General features: G+C 36.9%; 2 protein-coding genes across 3 annotated transcripts; one reads left to right on the top strand and one right to left on the bottom strand.

The window, feature by feature from the left end:
• Window positions 1-11: 11 nt before the first annotated feature.
• fancg (FA complementation group G) lies at window positions 12-5489 on the bottom strand. Of its 2 annotated transcripts, XM_035529527.1 has the most exons (14): window positions 5275-5489; window positions 5055-5136; window positions 4849-4974; window positions 4511-4701; window positions 3015-3150; window positions 2782-2912; window positions 2509-2655; window positions 2185-2345; window positions 1896-1962; window positions 1257-1597; window positions 1133-1173; window positions 716-883; window positions 370-484; window positions 12-278 (listed from the first exon to the last, which is right to left on the bottom strand). In XM_035529527.1, exons 1-14 carry the CDS (start codon window positions 5341-5343, stop codon window positions 167-169), a joined length of 1887 nt encoding a protein of 628 aa, XP_035385420.1. In that variant the 5' UTR covers window positions 5344-5489; the 3' UTR covers window positions 12-166. The 2 variants fall into 2 exon arrangements, with proteins under 2 accessions (XP_035385420.1, XP_035385421.1); XM_035529528.1 differs by lacking the exons at window positions 12-278; window positions 1133-1173 and having other exon boundaries at window positions 395-484.
• A 1891-nt stretch (window positions 5490-7380) lies between these two features.
• eef2l2 (eukaryotic translation elongation factor 2, like 2) lies at window positions 7381-18260 on the top strand. Its single transcript, XM_027028784.2, has 15 exons — window positions 7381-7494; window positions 8995-9209; window positions 9541-9722; window positions 9984-10195; window positions 10328-10515; window positions 10793-10898; window positions 13061-13174; window positions 13314-13452; window positions 13693-13888; window positions 13965-14223; window positions 14328-14435; window positions 16202-16555; window positions 17166-17348; window positions 17469-17601; window positions 17887-18260. Exons 1-15 carry the CDS (start codon window positions 7492-7494, stop codon window positions 18078-18080), a joined length of 2586 nt encoding a protein of 861 aa, XP_026884585.1. The 5' UTR covers window positions 7381-7491; the 3' UTR covers window positions 18081-18260.
• The last annotated feature ends 328 nt before the right edge of the window (window positions 18261-18588 follow it).

Raw genomic sequence — 18588 nt, 5'->3', positions numbered from 1 at the left:
AGAAATAAACATATTTCATGAAATTGTTTTATTTTTTGTGTACATGTACATTCAGATGTGAGAATTGTGGGACATCCTAAAAATGGGGAAAAGGGGCAAGGTTCTTAAACAACAACAACAAAAGTATTATTATTATTAGCAGTAGTAGTAGTAGTATTGGATGCTTCTAGGCTGTTGTACCACAACTATGAATGAATGCCTCCATTTTCTTATGCAGGTTGCTGTGGCCATGATATTTTGCAACCTCCTGCCAGGCTTGCAGATACAAGGGTAGGTCTCTAAAACACAACCAAAGTAGTAGCACATTCTTTAAACACCATTAACCAACTGGCATCAAAAAACTTGGATTTGCAAACCCTATTAGCTTACACTGACGTAGATGAATCTGTACATTTTTTGATCTGTCTCCACATAGCTGCTGCTTCCTCCTTGCGATCTAGCCTCCACAAAATCTCAACCAACCACATTTCTGTGTTGCTACATCCTGGTAGCATGAGAACAAAGATATAAATTGGTTTACATCAACAAATTTGAGAATAGAACATTTTCCATTTGAACGCTAGATTAATTTAACACTTAAATGTAACATTTTAAATCCAATGATTTATTACATAATTGTTAATGAAAATGAAAGGGAAACATTGAACATTGAGTTGAACATCATGTAAGTATGGAGTGGAATAGTACGTTGCAATGGTGAAAGAAAAGGTCACACCTGGGGAGGTCTGAAGACTGAGCTGGAAATCTCTCAAGGCCCCCATTAGCTGGCCTCTCTCTACAAAACACAGGCCTCGGCCAGTGAGCGCCTGTCCCTTCAGAGTCTCCAGCATCACCATTTGATCGCTGAAGACTCCTTCCTCCTCTTGACCTTTCTCTGTACAGTCTGAAAGGCATAATTTATTAAGAGGACAAAGCAATAAATTAAATACGTTAATGTTTGACACATTCAGTAGAAATACCAGGAAAATGTGTAATCACTTAAGATGTGCAACTTTATATGTGTAAAATAGGTTAAAAAAGTAGCTAGAATAATTTGTTTGCACAATGAGGAAACTTTTATAATGAATCTCAGAATATGGATGTTTGACTCAAAATTATAAATGATGATCACAAGAGAATAAAAAAGGCTTACTTTTCTGTTTAAAACATACTTTCACTAGTTGATTGATAGCTCTGCAAACAAAAATCCAAAAGCTGAGAGCACTGAAATAAATGGTCTGCCAAATTGGCTCATTCAACACCACAAAATTCTGTACCTGGTAAAATTGGTTAGTGCCGCCTTTGTGTCTTTGAGCTGCAAATATGCCCAGCCTTGAAGGAAGTAAGCTGACCCAGACCAGAGGACACGGTCCAATGTCTCCTTTGTAGGATCAGGTTCCAAACTTCTAGCTGAAAGCTCTATGGGGGCAGTTAACTGGTGAGTTACCATGGGTGGCTCTAGAAATAATCTCTCAGGGATGAGGTCAGCAGTCTTGGCAATGACCTCTTCACAAATGGCAAGGCCATCCCAAAACCTTTTGGCTTTTAACATTGCAAATGCTGCTTCAAGGTAAATCATAGGAATTCTTGGAAAAGGTAGGCCATGCTCTGTGGATATCTGCATTGTGTAAACAAACAAAGATATGCAAGTTTGAGAGCTTTTCTTATAAACTCACTGGCCATTTTATTAGAAAGGAGTAGTTAGAACCTAAGGCCCATCTGTTGCCATGTATAGTTTATGATAGCCAACCTCTACCCCTTTATCCATGAACCACAGGGCCACGGTTGGCTGTTGATATTTTTGCATGAGTGTAAAACACCCAGTAAAACTGCTGCTTATAAAACTGCTTGATAAACTTGTACCAGCTCAACATGGCAACATTAATTTACAGAAATTAATTTTACAAGTAACTTACATGCAGAGTGGAGTGTGACTGTAAAGAAGCCAAAAGGTCAAGGTAGCACTCAGCACCTTCTGAATTCCTGATTGATATTAAAATACATTGGAGAATCAAAGGAAAAAACAATGATCTCTCATTATTCACAAAATATGAAATAGCAAATTAAAACATTTTAAAAAGGAAAAAAGTCTTTAAAAGTGGCCATCATAAAATCTTCATGCGAATGAAAAAGTAAATAGTTAGAGTTCATATAAACAACTATCTGGAAGACCCCTAATTTTGGTCTTGATGTTGGTACACTTGCCTGTCATTGAGAACACATGTATGTCCCAGGATGTGAAGTATGTGAACAGGAGAGGGTATTTGGCTAATAAAAGCCATCTGTTCACTACCAAGCAGCATATCCGGAGATATGAGGGGGACTGGTTCACTTAGTGAATTTCTCTCAGGGTGCAACAATGTAGCCTATAAACAGCATAAGTGCCAAAAAAAACCAAAACTGTACCATTTTTCTTACTGAATTTGGATGCAACAGAAAAGGGCAGATTCACTATACTGGGAAACAGAAGAACCTGAGAATTAAACAACACAGCTTTTCTGGAACATGGTCAGTATTAACTCAACTTACAGAGTGAAGCAGACGCAGAGCCTCTATTTCAGCATGACTGTTACCCAACTGTTTATACACCAGAGCGCTCTGATACAGTGCCCGCTGACAGCTGAAGTCCACCTCCAAGGCTAATCTGTAACACTGGAGGGCACTCTGGGGTCGTCCCTGAAAATACGCCACACAGTGGAAGCAGTACAGCATTTCCTCCAGAGTCCATAGGACAGACTGCATTGATACAGGGGTAGAGTACATGATATATGAGAAGAGTAAAAATTTCCCAGTACATCTTACCAGCTTAGCATAGCAAAGGCCCATGAGAGTGTGGACATGGGCCAAAAGAGCTCTGGGTGAAGACAGAGTCCCAGCTTCCTGAAAATCCTGTAGGGCCTCCGGGTAATTCCCAGTCTTCATCTTCTCCAGTCCTAAGGCAGAGATTCTATTTTTCTTTCTTAGTTGTAAGTACAGATCACCTTTTACAGGACTTTATATTTTCAGGACATCCACAAGGAGCTGAATCACGATACCTTTGGAGATAAAAGTGCAGATGTGCAAAAGGCCCTTGAGGTCCTCAGCTGCCATAGCAACCAGTAGAGAGGTGTCATCTTTTACTGAAAAGGTAAGGTTTCGGATCTCTGCAAGCAGATCCCCTGATGGTGTGATCTGTTTCGGTCAGAAGAAGAAAAAGTGTCAAATGTCACAGTAAGATAAACAAACTTAAAAAACATGATTGCCCAAGAAGAGGCTCATTAGCAAGAGTAATAACATTTATTATTTAGTCACACAATGACAATTTTGTGTTTTTTAACCTGTGTACTACACTTTATTTGAAATTAAATATTGATTATAAGGTTAAAATGCAAAAAGTCAGCTTTAATACCATAGTATTTACATTTAAAATGAATGAAAGATAAAAGAATTACAGTCCCACCCACAAACATATTTTTAGAGAACCATAAGTATGGATAATTGGCTGTTGAATTAGACAGTTAGCTGCTCAGAATGTGTTGCTGCTTTATAAGTTTATGGATAAGAGAGCTAACAAATGGTGTAGAGCTTATTCGACAAGTGGCAACTGCACCTGGAGTTTTCCTGTTGTTTCGCAAAATGATCAAGTACATGTCAGTGCTGGGAAGGCCATTATAAAGATTAAAAATCAGAACAAAACATAACCAAAACATAGATCTGTCAAAATCAATTGTTCATACATTGCAGTAAACTACAACACACTAGTGATCTTAATAATATCAAGTTACATCAGTATTTCAGGACTCAATCATGATATAAATTGTTGTACAAATTAAGAATACTAAACAAGATGTAGACATTGATGCATCAGAGACATAAGGAGAAGAAAAAATCAGCATCAGCTCAGAGTTACCACAGGATATACAATATATATATTAAAAAGCCTGCAGAAGACTAGCACAAGATGAGATGAAGATTAATCTGTGTCTCAGCAGAAAAAAGAAACAACCCATGATCCAAAGGACAACACCTCATTCTGTGTAACATGGTGGCAGGGACATGGGTGTCCCCCAGGAAATGCTCACTTGTTTTCATTGTTCATGGGGCTACTGATAGAAATTCATTCAGCTTTACCAAAATACCTAAATTCTGAGTGGAAGGGCCCTCACCTTGCACAAGGAAAATGATCATATACATACACCTAAAGAACCTTTGATGCTTTTCAGAACAAAGATCTGAAGTATTCTTTACAGGCCAATTCAATCACTGAGCATTTTCTGTTTTTTAACTGAAAAAAAAGACTGAGCCCATGAAACAAGCAAGAATGGAATATGGCTGAATTACAGACAGTTACAGGAGTACATTCCGGGTTCTTTAGTATTGAGCCAGAAATTAAGCCAATGTGCAATTACTTAGGGACTGACCTTACATACATAATTATTACACACTATCAGTTGCAACACACATTAGCATAATACGTGAGATCAAGTACATGATTGTTGATAAAACACCATAGTAATGGTAATCAAATGTACTGTTTAAAAATGTTTCTTACTTTGGGGTTAATCATCTGTAGCAGTTGAAGAATTCCTTCAAATTGACATTGTGAGAGCCAGATCGCCCACTGGATTAACAGAAGCTTGTGGATGCAGGTCTGATGTTCTTTACCATTAAAGGTCTTGAGCACAGTTTGCCATAATGTAACCTGATCAGAACAGTGCACCGGAAAACCAACAGCCTCTAATGCTACAGAGGACAAATTTAAATAAAAACAAACAAACAAACAAAACATAATAAAACAAATAATATAATAATAAAAAAACAGTACTCAGAAAATAAAACTGTGCAAAACATATGCACTTTAATTTCTACCAAGATTTAAAAAGCGTTTACCTCTTATTAGACAACAAGTAAGCCGGTCATTTACTTCGTTTGGTTTGGAGTTGGTCAGTGAAAATAAGAGGGTGTTGTATGAAACAGCGAATTCAAGCTCGACCTGTTGTCTGACGGCAGGCACACCTGTGAAGATACCGTCCACTTTTTTAGCTACCTAAAAAATTATATTTAACTTACTCTAAAGAAAAGTAAAAGTTTTTCACCTTGAATTTTCTGATGCAGTTTGAGGCATTGTGCATAACAGTGTTTTATGTCTTGAAGTTGCCCGCGAAGTTTTTCATTTTCCTAAAATAAATGTACCTTATTAGATGTGTAGCAGATTCATTTTCTCAGCTCACCTACCGCTGGTTATTAGTCAATGCAAAAGACATAAATTTAGCTAGCTAGCTAACTATCTCTAGCTACCTAGCTAGCTATAGCTACCTTCCACTTTTTAATGATGGTGTTACTCTCCTCAATCCATCTTTCAGCCAAACACGATGTAACAGACATATCTAGTTTTGACACGGGGTGGACTCGACATACATACGATCACAAACTGTAATAATAAAATACAACAAACATTACATAAAATTGTAGCAGAAAAATGTAATACAGAAAAGTGACTACTGCGAAACAGTTTTAGTTCCGGATTTGAATCTTCCCTCCTCGTCGTGTAAACATATGAAGTTGTCGCCACCTACTGTATTGGATGCGATGAACAAAAACATTGATAAAAGTCCTTTGGTTGTATTGTTGCAGACGGTTTTAATGGTTATTACATTTTTTGGACCAGGTAGACTATCACTCTCCTGTTAAACCAGTCTCCGAGTAGCCCATCACATATAAGAGAACATCTCAGAAAGAAAGTTTTACTGGCAAATGTGAACACACACATAGGCAGTACAAACTATGTTTATTGTAAAAAAGGGTTCATCTTTCAAGAATGCATGTTTTGTTATCAAGTGTAAACAGAGTACTTGCTTCATACTGTTAATGCTAACAATCCCATGGTGCTTTATAAGCCAGAATCAATGGCAGTTAGCATCCAAACTTTGGGTGTGAGTCAGTGACGACATAAAATTTGATTTGTGAGAATTTCATGCAGTTTAATTAATTTTTGTTACTTTACATGATCAGGTTCCTAAATTCTCTTTGAATTTCAGTGCAAACATATGACCAGCAGTTAAAGTCAAATGCTGGTCGTAACTGCTACTTGACTAACAAAATTAATAGATTTCATGGTAAAACTGATTGCATTACCTTATTAGATTTTGCTTACAGAGAGGTACCAGTGAGCCTTCACCATCAGATGATGACTGAGAGAAAATAAACTTGACCAGAATTAAATCTTGTTTTTTAAAAATATTATTATTATTATTATTATTATTATTATTATAAAATTATAATATAAAATTATTTATTTATTTATTAAACCTATTTCAACTAAATCCACCATTGTAAAATTACTTGTCAATCAGGCCTTGTGTACCACATTTTCAGAACCACTGGGAATATAGATTATCCATTTAAAAGGGACATTTTAGGTTATTTTATACTGTGTGATGGAGACCGTCACTTAGGAAGGTCAAATGGATGCTTTGGCTGCTATGCCAGAGAGCTGCTCTTTGGTCTGGTGGTCAGAGCTCATGTTTACCTCCTGTCAGACGTCGGTTCAATTCACAAGTATGCTGCCTGCCATCAGCCTTCATTACATACTGAGAATTCAAATCATTGTCTAGTATCCATTAAACTAGACTTTAGATCTTGATAGATGCAGCACCTGACAGTTTAATATATAAAAATAACCTCTTCCTTCAGTTTGATCAATCTGATTGATATGAGTTAGGCTTATATGTGTTGATGCAGGGAAAATATTAAGCTTTGACGGGCTTTGATGGTCCACCCTCTCTTTTATAATATTATCATATAATCTAGCCTAATTCAAATCAAGTCCTTTATGTGCTGAATCTGGAGTGGTATTGCATTGAAATTGGGAGGCTGCATAGTGCCAGGGCCCCCAGGACATACTGTGAAAAACAAACCAGGAAGTCTTGCACTACTCCTGGTAGTGCTGATGCACCTACTTTGCAGCAACTATTACATGGACATGATGAAGAAAATTCCTTGCCTCCTTGGCATAATTACAGTGTAACTGCTACATTCATGCCTTGAATGATTAATATACAAACACTAGCACAAATAACAATAAAGTATTGGCTATACTGTAGCTCAGGATCATGAATAAAAAACATAGACAGCCTTTTAGAATAGAATTCTAGAATAGAATTCTAGAAGGATAAAACAGGCATAATAGCCTATTTTTCAGATTTGTCATTGTTTGCGTGAACGTAGCATTTCTCACGATTGCATGGCAGATGAACAATCGCCACAATACATTTCTCAGCAAGGGATGCGAGGACAAAATTTACAGATTTCAAGCAAAGCAGTATTTCACTGCACCTTCAAATAGCCATCAAATAGTCAGTTCGGCCCATATGACTTCTTCCACATGACTCCACAGTGCTGTCTGTTGAGCATAAACTAAGATTCTACGTCACATTCTCTCTCTTTCCCCCCCAAGTCCTCCAACGGAGAGGTGCACCGACACCGGTTTATCCACAGCAGAGGCCGCCTCAGACTTGGGAATCAGTCGCCAAAATGGTACGATATTTCTCTACATAAACAAGTCATTAGATGTCAAAATGACTTAACTGTAACATATATATATATGTACCATTTAGTTTCGCCTATGACTGTCACCATCTATCGATCTACTTTCACGGTTATTTATTTTTATTTCATTTCAATGACGTAATGACAAACTGCTTGGAAGATTGTGTTATTTCTGCCGAATTTGGTCTTAATTGTCAAGCAGAAGGCTCGATTGTCATAGCACTGGAGGTTATGACGCATAGATATTTTTGAGGACAGAGACCTTGCGGTGTTTTCTAATAAAGACGTCTGCAACAATTTGCTTTTGACAAACGTAATAAATATTTTTGTTTGACCAAAATCAGGTTATCTGATAGGATCTAGATTTAGGGAGTAGGCTTCCTTTCAATACATATGTGCTCCGTTATTTTCGGGATAGCGCCTGCCTCTGTAGGCATACACAGAAATCGGAATAACGTTACGCTGGTTATAAATAGCGCATTCACGCCCACTATCCCCTGCGACATGTGCATTAAAGTTTCACGGGCACAGATTGTGAAATAGTACATATAGAGATATATATTCGATATAGGATAGTGGTAACAAAGCGCTTCTGGTATCTGTTTTTGTTTATTTGAGGCTAGAACTGCTCATCATTCTTATCAACCAAAGAAACCCACTAAAAACATTTTCGCACAGATTCTCGTTGCATGGCAAAGGGAGATACCGCGGCACATTTTCACAACTGCACAGCAGCACGCCGAAGTTGTGGGTTTTTATGTGTGTTAAAGCAATAGTATAAGTTTCCTTGGTTCATAAAAAGTTGACTGAAGAAAACATCAGTGTATTTAATTTGAAAGTGTGTACCACAGCATTCTTTACAAATCCCGTGAAGCAGTTTGGCATTGGGAGTTACCCAGAACCCTGATCGTCTCATTAATTAAACATCTTGCCACTTAGCTGTGTTTGAAGATGCGTTTAGGAGTAAAAGGCATTACATTACTGATGAACAAATGTTGATTTAATATAAAATAAAATTTGGTAACAACTTTCAGCCATTCATTCAGCCTTAGTATATGTGATTTTTCATATATGAGCCTGAATTTTTAATGCTTACATAAATGTTACATAAATAAACAATGTTTTTATATATATATATATATATATATATATATATATATATATATATATATATATATAAAACAATCTTAAATCTCTCTCTCTGTCTCTCTCTCTGTCTCTCTCTCTCTCTCTCTCTCTCTCTCTTTCTCTCTCTCTCTCTCTCTCTCTCTCTCTCTCTCTCTCTCTCTCTCTATATATATATATATATATATATATATATATATATATATATATATATATATATATATATATATATGTAAACATAAAAACTCAGGCCAACTTGTTATGATGATGAGTCTAGAAATTGCAAACTCATTAAAATTAGTAATGTGCAATATTCATAGACAGCACTCAATATCTAAAGACAGCATTCTCTCTTTCTTGCAGGTGAACTTTACAGTTGACCAGATCAGAGAGATCATGGACAAGAAGTCCAACATTAGGAACATGTCTGTGATTGCCCATGTAGATCATGGCAAATCTACTCTCACTGACTCTCTAGTCTGCAAGGCAGGTATCATTGCCTCAGCACGAGCTGGTGAGACCAGATTCACGGATACAAGAAAAGATGAGCAAGAAAGGTGCATCACCATCAAATCAACGTAGGTATCTATGATAGGTTATAGGACAACAACATCTGTTTTGTCAGTATTTACATATTTAGTTTTATTTGTGTAATGATGTCATGAAAAATAGTATCATAATGTATAATTGTTTTAATAAAATATTAAGGATTCCAAACAGCATCCAAATTTATGTTGGCAAATGTCTCCACATGTTGGCAAAAATAGTCTGTTTCTTTAAAAACATTTATTGCATGTTTGATTCAAATTTGTGCCTGCAGATTCAACAGTGTTTTGTTGTTCAGTTCATTCAATAAAAAGATAGTCAACACTGCATAATACAAGTCCTTATGTATTATATTCAATACAGAGCTATCTCTCTGTACTACGAGCTGAGTGACAATGACTTGGCCTTCATCAAGCAGAGCAAGGATGGATGTGGTTTCCTCATAAACCTGATCGACTCTCCAGGTCACGTGGACTTCTCGTCCGAGGTGACGGCAGCTCTGAGAGTTACAGATGGGGCTCTCGTAGTAGTAGACTGTGTATCAGGTATGACAATGGAGGATTTGTCAAGTTCAATCAAAGGGTCATCTGTAGTTTTCGGCTGTCAGAATTACATGGTAATGGAGCTTGATGCAATTTCTGTTCCCTTTTAAAATCACCATGTAACAATGTTCTGTTCTTCAGTCTGATGCTAAATGAGTGGTTACTTTTTGGTTGTTAACTTTTTGTAAAACTACCAGATTTGCATACTATTTGACATTAAAATATCACTTAATTTAAGTTTAGCTTATTCAATTCATTCTACAGGTGTGTGTGTGCAGACAGAGACTGTTTTGAGGCAGGCCATTGCAGAACGCATCAAACCTGTCTTAATGATGAACAAGATGGATCGTGCCCTGCTTGAGCTCCAACTGGAACCAGATGAACTTTATCAGACCTTCCAGCGTATTGTAGAGAATGTCAATGTCATCATCTCTACCTATGGTGAAGGAGAACATGGACCAATGGGTAACATTATGGTAAAAAAAACCAAAAACAATTTAGATAAAATCTCAATCTAAATCTAAATTGTGTGTTCAAACATAGATCTATACATAATTATATTCGTCATTCAGCACATGTTTTTAATCTCATGTTGAACTGAATTCCAGGTGGATCCTGTTGTTGGTACAGTAGGATTTGGCTCAGGCCTTCATGGTTGGGCCTTCACCCTTAAACAGTTTGCTGAGATGTATGTGGCCAAGTTTGCATCCAAAGGTGAAAAGAAAAAATCAGATACTTCCCCTGCAGAGCGCTGTAAGAAGGTGGAGGAGATGATGAAGAAGCTCTGGGGAGACAAGTACGTGCTTAGCACATATTTAGATAAAAAGGGGATCCAGTGGCAACATGGAGATTATTAGCTTGCTGCAGAGAACAACTGTAGTAGTATACTAAAAGTGCCAGCCAGTTGTACCTTTTTATCCTTTGCGATTTGAGCTGAATTAAGTAATATTCCATAACAACAATGTAAAAACAAATGATTCAAAAACACAATTTGAACTTCCAGCTTTTAAAAATATATTAGGACTTTTTTTTTCTTTTTTGACATCACCCAACTTGTCATTGGGTTTTTTCAGGTATTTTGATCCCTCCTGTGGAAAATTCAGCAAAACTGCCACTAATGGTGAGGGGAAAAAGCTCCCTCGCACTTTCTGCCAACTTGTCCTGGACCCAATTTTTAAGGTGTGCATTCATGGAACAATCCCAACATTGCATCTCTAAACTGGACAGTAGCTTCAAACTGTTCAGTCTGTTCAGTACAATAATTTGATTCAAAACTTGATCAGTAAATGACTGGATAATTCCGTAATGGGAATTTTACACTGGTCACTAATATCAGTGTCAATGCTAAACTTGTTACTATATTGCAGAATTAAAACTGGAGCCTAAAATTCTTAGTGCTCACTGAAATTCTATTTACCTACATCAGTTACCTGCATTGCAATTTATGGCCTGTTTCACACTGAATGTAACTATTCTCTGTTATTAGCAGAGTAGTAGTTATGTATAACTAGTAGTAGTTATGCATAATACATAATAGTAGCACCTAACTCAATTATAAGACACAGCCGAAGTTACGTGTTTATTAAGCCCAATGAAACTGCCCTCTTTGTTAAATAAATTGCTAATATGAAACCAATTAAATCAATAATAACATGAAAATAGATGATGACACCTTAATAGCTATGTCAGCAAATTCCCACATCATTCCATTCTTCCACCCACAATTTTTTTTTTTATCACTTGTGGTTTTCTGAGCATGTATTGCTCATTTCAGATCCAAACACATTATCTTCATGGTTTTTGACTCATTCATGTAGTCACATGTTTTATTTCATTGTCTCACTGCATGAATCAAAGATGTAACTTCCACTCTCAGATAAATAGGTCTTCAACATGGGTGTCCTATATACACCACTTAAATACTTTACAGGACATACACATGATGGAAATATCATATAGAAAAAAATACAGGGGCAAGCCATTTTGTACTTAAGTCAGCCTGTAGCCATGGAAAGAGATAGGAATAAACCTATTGCATAGAACACAAATTCTGTATGTGGTGCCATCAATTGAATCCTAAGCAGTGTACCTAACTCAAATAGATTACAAAATATGGGGCCCCCCAAAAAAGTGGCCTTGTGGCTCAACTCACGCTATGTTAGAGGTAAGATGATCCAGTTGATTGGGTGAGTTGAGCCATCAGAAAAAAAAACAGTTACTGACTATTGTATTAACAAGATTTTAAAACATAATTCCAAATATTGTTATTGATAATTAAATCCCCCATTGTACAGATAATATTGGTGTTCATGAAATAAATATAAATTACTAATTAGTCTACAGTTCTGAAAGCCTTTAGGATTAAGTCTTAAGGAATAAGCCTTTAGGATTAGGAAATAGACATGGCAGTTTTAAATTGAATGAAACTTTAATTTTTTAAAGTCCACAGATTATTTGTTTTTCACTTTCAGTGTAAACTCACAATTGTATGTTTGATATAATAGCACATAACATTTAGTCTAATTATTTAACAAAAATGGCCTACTTGGACATGATAGCAATCAGAGAAAATTAGAAATAGAAATTATTCAACATTTCATGTGTGTGGGTTGCAGGGAAATATGAAGTGTGCCCCCCCCCAGGGATGTGGAGCACCTGTCTGTTTTTCTGTTTTCCTTTTGTAATAAGCTACGTGGCATGTCAACTATTCAGATGCGACACCTAAACATGAAATATAATCGCTTAATCATTATTAGGATGCAATACCAGTTTAAACACCAGATATCTGACTTACTTCATATAAACCTGAGGGGGTCAGAAGGAGCACTGGTTCAACTTACCCCCAAGGCTGTGGTTCAGTTTACCACACAGCCACCATTTTTAGAAAAGAGTTTAGTCTAGCAGCCCACAGCTACACTTAAATCACACGTTTTTACACAATGGAAGTTCCAAGAGAAAGTGGGAGAAATTACATTTGATGTCAGAAGTGATTATAACTGATATGCAAAGAAAATCTTTGACAGGCTAAAAACATTTTTTATGTGTGAAACAATATGCCTACTACTTCCTTCACATAGTTCTTCCTTCCACAGAAAGATGTAAATGTAGAATGCAAACTATATTTAGGGCCATATGTCAAAATGTGTGTATGGTATGGTTGCCTAGATACAGATGGTGGGTCAACTTACCCACTGCACATCTTACCCCATTCTCTCCTTCCATTTAACATAAACACAATGTAATATCATTACAGGAAAATTGTTTTTTCACTGTGGCAGTCTTGCCAATATCACAGAATGTACCTAAACTAAACTACAATGCTTTATATATTGTTTGGATAGGTTTTTGATGCCATCATGAACTTCAAGAAAGACGAGGCCCAGAAACTGATTGAAAAACTAAATGTTAAGCTTGATTCCGAGGACAAGGAGAAGGAGGGAAAACCACTGCTTAAGGTCTGGAAGTTCTACTCCTATGAAAAGTTATCATATAAAAACTTATTTGCTTGCTAATTTGAACAGATACATATGAAAACTGAATTAATTTCACTTGTGCTGCTACATGTTACACGTGCTGGCAATTTACCCTGTGCAGGCAGTGATGCGTCGATGGCTGCCTGCAGGTGATGCTTTGCTCCAAATGATTACCATCAATCTACCTTCACCAGTCACAGCTCAGAAATACCGCTGTGAACTGCTTTACGAAGGGCCTGGAGATGACGAATCAGCCATGGGTTAGTTGTGACAATGTCATGGTTTCCAACCGCACTTCAATACAGTGAAGCTAGCCATCCTGGATGATTCATTGTTAATGCTTGATGCATCATTACTTGTTTCAACCTTATCTTAAAATGCTCTTTAAATTGGAAAATGTGTGAATATACTTCAATTTAAGAGTGAAGTTTGTTAAGAATTTGTTCATTGGTCACAGCCCAGTTCTCAGTATATTTACCAATATGTATGTGTTTTTTTAGGTATCAAGAACTGTGACCCTAAAGCTCCACTGATGATGTACATATCCAAAATGGTGCCAACTAGTGACAAGGGTAGATTCTATGCCTTTGGTCGTGTTTTCTCTGGTATTGTTGCCACTGGGCAGAAGGTGCGTATCATGGGCCCAAACTACACACCAGGCAAAAAGGAGGACTTGTATTTAAAGCCAATTCAAAGGTTTGCTGCCTCCAACTACACATTTCACAATCCAAGGAAAAGCTCTTTTTTTAACCAGTGATCTATTTTTCTGCAGAACCATTCTGATGATGGGCCGTTATGTAGAACCCATTGAAGATGTACCATGTGGAAACATTGTTGGCCTGGTTGGAGTTGATCAGTTTTTAGTGAAGACTGGTACCATCACCACCTACGAGCATGCTCACAACATGCGAGTAATGAAGTTTAGCGTTAGCCCTGTAGTGAGAGTGGCTGTAGAGGCCAAAAACCCAGCTGATCTACCAAAGCTGGTAGAAGGCCTTAAACGCCTGGCAAAGTCTGACCCAATGGTTCAGGTATGTTATGAGAGCACGTTTATGAGCAGTCTGTCAGCTCAGCATAGTGGCTGCGTAATACTGATGGACAGTAAATTAAGAAACTCATACTTTATGTTTGTCAGTGCATCATTGAAGAGTCTGGTGAGCATATTGTGGCTGGTGCTGGAGAGTTGCATCTGGAAATCTGCCTAAAGGATCTTGAAGAAGATCACGCCTGTATCCCCTTGAAGGTATATCATCTCATTCAGGCTAGAAGGGAAGAATTATAGTCCTACACATGAGATAAAAGAAATTTTATCCCATCTTTTCTATTGTCAACAAGTGTCAGCATGAATGGTGCTATGCTACTACTTTGTTTCAATGTGCAGATTTTTCCACTTTATTCTTCTCATTTATTTAAGTTCCTGCCCTTTCATAAGATGGGTAACATGCCAGAAAATTCTGAGCTCTGTTCTTATCTCTTGGTTAACTGTCTATCTAGAAATTCACAGGGAGTTCTGAATCGTGTTCCTCATGGGTGGCAGCCATAAGTTCATTCTAAGATGTAATAAATATGCAAGATGTAATTGAATTATATATATTAAAATATCTATCTGAAGTATAAGATGTAGTTTCTGTTGTCAGCACTCTTGTAAAATAATATACAAAGATTTATTTTGATATTGTCACGGAACATCCAGTGTGTAAATACTTCAACAAATACATAAATAAGTCTTATGCCATTTAAGTCCATTGTTTACATACCAGTTAAAAAACTTATAAAATTCAGCACTGCTGGGTCACTATTTATCAGTTCGACAAAGGTTGTCCTGTGACCATGTTTTACTCTATACTTACCAGCCATTATTATTTAACTAATAATAATTCCAATAAGCCTTTAATAGAAATGTAAACAATAGTTTATAGCCCATATTGTGTCATTGGAATGAGTGGAATGAAGAATGATAATTGGATTTTAGTACAAAAATAACTGATTAAAATTGAATGAAGAATGATAATTGGATTTTAATGACAATTGGATTTTAGTACAAAAATAACTGATTAAAATTATCACAACTATTTCATATTGATAACTTTACTGAGCATAAAAAACAAACAAATTTAGATATTCAAAATTCATGAGTTGGTTTCAGTTATGAAAAGTGGAAAAAACAATTTAAGTAACAAACCAATAATTCAGTGTTGTAGATATATTTGGTAGATATACCTGTTGTAGGTTGATTCTCATGGGTGTATTTCCATTTGTACAAAGATCTGCTTTGGGGCAGCATCCTCTGCCCCTAAAGCAAAATACGACCTTGAGGTTTTACCTCAACTAGTTTTCAGTGCTGCCTAGTGCCTTTGCCATTAGCTTAGACTCTCTGTGTACTCTGTAAAGGGTCAATAATCGATTTCCCCAATATTATTTTCATGGACTATGCATGATATATAACCACCAGCACAGTAGTACTATCAATTCTAAACATGGAAAATATACTATTTTTTATCACATCTGATGTAAAAGACATTTATAAATTTTTTTTTTCCTCAGTAATCAAACACAGTTTGTGTTAGCCAAGGCCCTATAGCCCTTTGTCAGTAGTGAGTTTCAATGTCAGCCTCCCAGACAACTCAGAAGTAGTCCTCTGATCATAGACTTACTTGTAATGAGTGAAGTGGAGGATGGCTAACAGATTTTGCACAGCAGCGGGTTTGTAGTGTAAATGTAAACTTATAAAATGCACTCAAAATATGTGTTTCTACTGAAGGAGCGAATGTTAAAAAATAACAGTAATAAAACATTTACATTTACATTTTGATAATAGATGCAACATATCACTGATGGGTATGTTTTCATTTTACATTTACATTTTCAGAATTTGGCAGATGCTCTTATCCAGGGTGACTTAAATATTTATCAGTGTAACAATATTTGTGCTATTTGGGAATGTGTAGCATGAATATATTTTCAAATCCTCCATAATTATTCTTGACTGTTGGATGGCTTTCTTTGCAGAAATCAGATCCAGTGGTGTCATATCGTGAAACAGTCAGTGATGATTCAGACCAAGTTTGCTTGTCCAAGTCTCCCAACAAGCACAACCGTCTGTACATGAAGGCTCGGCCATTCCCTGATGGTTTGGCTGAGGATATTGATAAGGGTGAAGTGAGCTCTAGGCAGGAGCTTAAACAGAGAGCTCGCTACCTGGCTGAGAAGTATGAATGGGAGGTTGCTGAGTCCCGTAAGATCTGGTGCTTTGGACCAGATGGAACAGGACCTAACATTCTTGTAGATGTAACAAAGGGGGTGCAGTATCTGAATGAGATCAAAGACAGTGTGGTGGCTGGTTTCCAGTGGGCAACCAAGGAGGTGAGTAAAACTGTTTTATCTGTTGGCAGGTATGTCCCTTCTTATACCATGTGTTATGATATATGGATAGTAGGAAAAGTTACATTTTAGGAGACATTCACAATTCATATCAAATGCAGTTCCCTGAAGTTTTTACAAATATTCAGAATATGTGAAATGAGGAAATGCATATTTTAAATCAGTGTTTCTCAGTCCAGCTTTCAGGACCCACCAGACGGTCCACATTACTTCACATTTTTTACTTCACAGTACACCTGTATCCTGTGTTCTTATTGACTTTCAGGAAGTGTACTGGGTTCAGAGACAATATTATAAATAATGCGTGTTAATAGCTCAGGAGACAGACATTCCATTTCAAAATATAGCTTGTCATAAACTGATATTTCCACATGTGAGATTTCCATAATGCTCAGTGTAACTGAAAGATCTCATTGGCACTCTCTTCAGCATCCCACATTCTGCAGGAAACAGATAAAACATGTCAAAGTTGCTTTTTTTCCACATATAAGAAACAAATAATGCTTAACAATTCCTATACATGTCATTTCACTAAATTACAGTTTAATTAGCAAGATTAAATTTCCAATGTGGCATTTCCATGTCCCTTTAGGGAGCCCTTTGCGAGGAGAACATGAGGGCCGTGCGATTCGACATCCATGACGTGACCCTGCATGCAGATGCCATACACAGAGGGGGTGGTCAGATCATTCCTACTGCTCGAAGGGTCCTGTATGCTTCTGTACTGACTGCACAGCCAAGACTCATGGAGCCCATTTACCTGGTAGAGATTCAGGTGAGATCAACATTTTCAGCAGGGGACAGGACCAAGTACATGTTTAGGTTTTTAAACTGTCATAAGTGACTTGTATAACACTACTAACATGAGAACATTTCCTCACTAATACTCCTCCAGTGTCCAGAACAAGTTGTCGGTGGCATCTATGGTGTCCTGAACAGGAAAAGAGGCCACGTTTTTGAGGAGTCTCAAGTGGCTGGCACGCCTATATTTGTGGTAAAGGCATACCTTCCTGTAAACGAATCATTTGGTAAGTAAGCACTTGACCAATTGTTAATCAAAGATTCAAAATCACATAAGTATGTCTCAGAGCTTTTTTATTTCCAGAGTGATGGTACTGATGTTTATTTTCTTAGTACTCCCAACACTAATTTCATTAGCAATTTAACAAAGTTGTGAATTAAGTAAATGTTACAATAGAAAAAAAAACATTTGTAGTGCAGTTTCCAGGACCAGGATCAGATATAACTGATTGGTCAGCTATGTTATCGTTCTGCTGTTCTGAGAGAGATCAACATTTAATTCCTCTATCTAGGTTTTACAGCAGACCTACGATCCAACACAGGTGGACAGGCCTTCCCTCAGTGTGTGTTTGACCACTGGCAGATCCTGCCAGGAGACCCCTACGATGCCAACAGCAGGCCGTCCCAGGTTGTGGCTGAGACCCGCAAACGTAAAGGCCTGAAGGAGGGAATCCCAGCCTTAGACAACTTTCTGGACAAACTGTAATTTTCCTGGACTGGAAAAACAGCATTTAGATATTGGTAGCTCTTATTTTCACAATGTCACATCATGATAAGTTTGAAGTGTATGGCAAAATATGTTTACATAATGAATAATAATAACTGAGCTTACTTGAGATTTCCACACTGCTCAATCTTCACAGCAAATAAATACTGAGCACCTTAAGTTGGCTGAGGCTGGATTTTTACATCCTATGACTGTCCAACTATAGTAGCATTAGAAACTAACCACACTACAGCATGTAGTTGTTCATATAGTTTAATGCCCTTTGATCCATGTTTGAATAGAACAATTTGGGTAAAAAATAAGTTTTCATAAATTTAAAATAGGCATTTAATGTTTTTAAAAATATTACATAAATTAATTAATGTCCTTTAGTATTTCTATCAATTATTGAGGAAGCAAATTTTGTGTCAGCAGTATTCTCCAGAAGCTTTGTCTTTTTGTGTGGGCAGTGTAGCAGGGGATTAAAAATGTAAGTAAGATAATATTT

This window comes from Electrophorus electricus, chromosome 9, assembly GCF_013358815.1.
Source record: "Electrophorus electricus isolate fEleEle1 chromosome 9, fEleEle1.pri, whole genome shotgun sequence".
NCBI classification, from domain to species: Eukaryota; Metazoa; Chordata; class Actinopteri; order Gymnotiformes; family Gymnotidae; genus Electrophorus; species Electrophorus electricus.
The sequence above is the reverse complement of the archived record's forward strand: the minus strand, read 5'-3'. Positions and strand labels throughout refer to the sequence as shown.

Excerpts from the sequence above, each read along its gene's own strand:
- fancg (XM_035529527.1), bottom strand. The coding sequence starts at position 5,343 with ATGTCTGTTACATCGTGTTTGGCTGAAAGATGGATTGAGGAGAGTAAC. Across the intron at positions 5,137-5,274 it reads CCATCATTAAAAAGTGGAAG|GAAAATGAAAAACTTCGCGG; the intron begins GTAGCTATAGCT and ends CATTTATTTTAG. Across the intron at positions 2,656-2,781 it reads GCCTTTGCTATGCTAAGCTG|GGACGACCCCAGAGTGCCCT; the intron begins GTAAGATGTACT and ends GCGTATTTTCAG.
- eef2l2 (XM_027028784.2), top strand. Across the intron at positions 9,210-9,540 it reads TGCATCACCATCAAATCAAC|AGCTATCTCTCTGTACTACG; the intron begins GTAGGTATCTAT and ends TATTCAATACAG. Across the intron at positions 13,175-13,313 it reads AGGGAAAACCACTGCTTAAG|GCAGTGATGCGTCGATGGCT; the intron begins GTCTGGAAGTTC and ends TACCCTGTGCAG.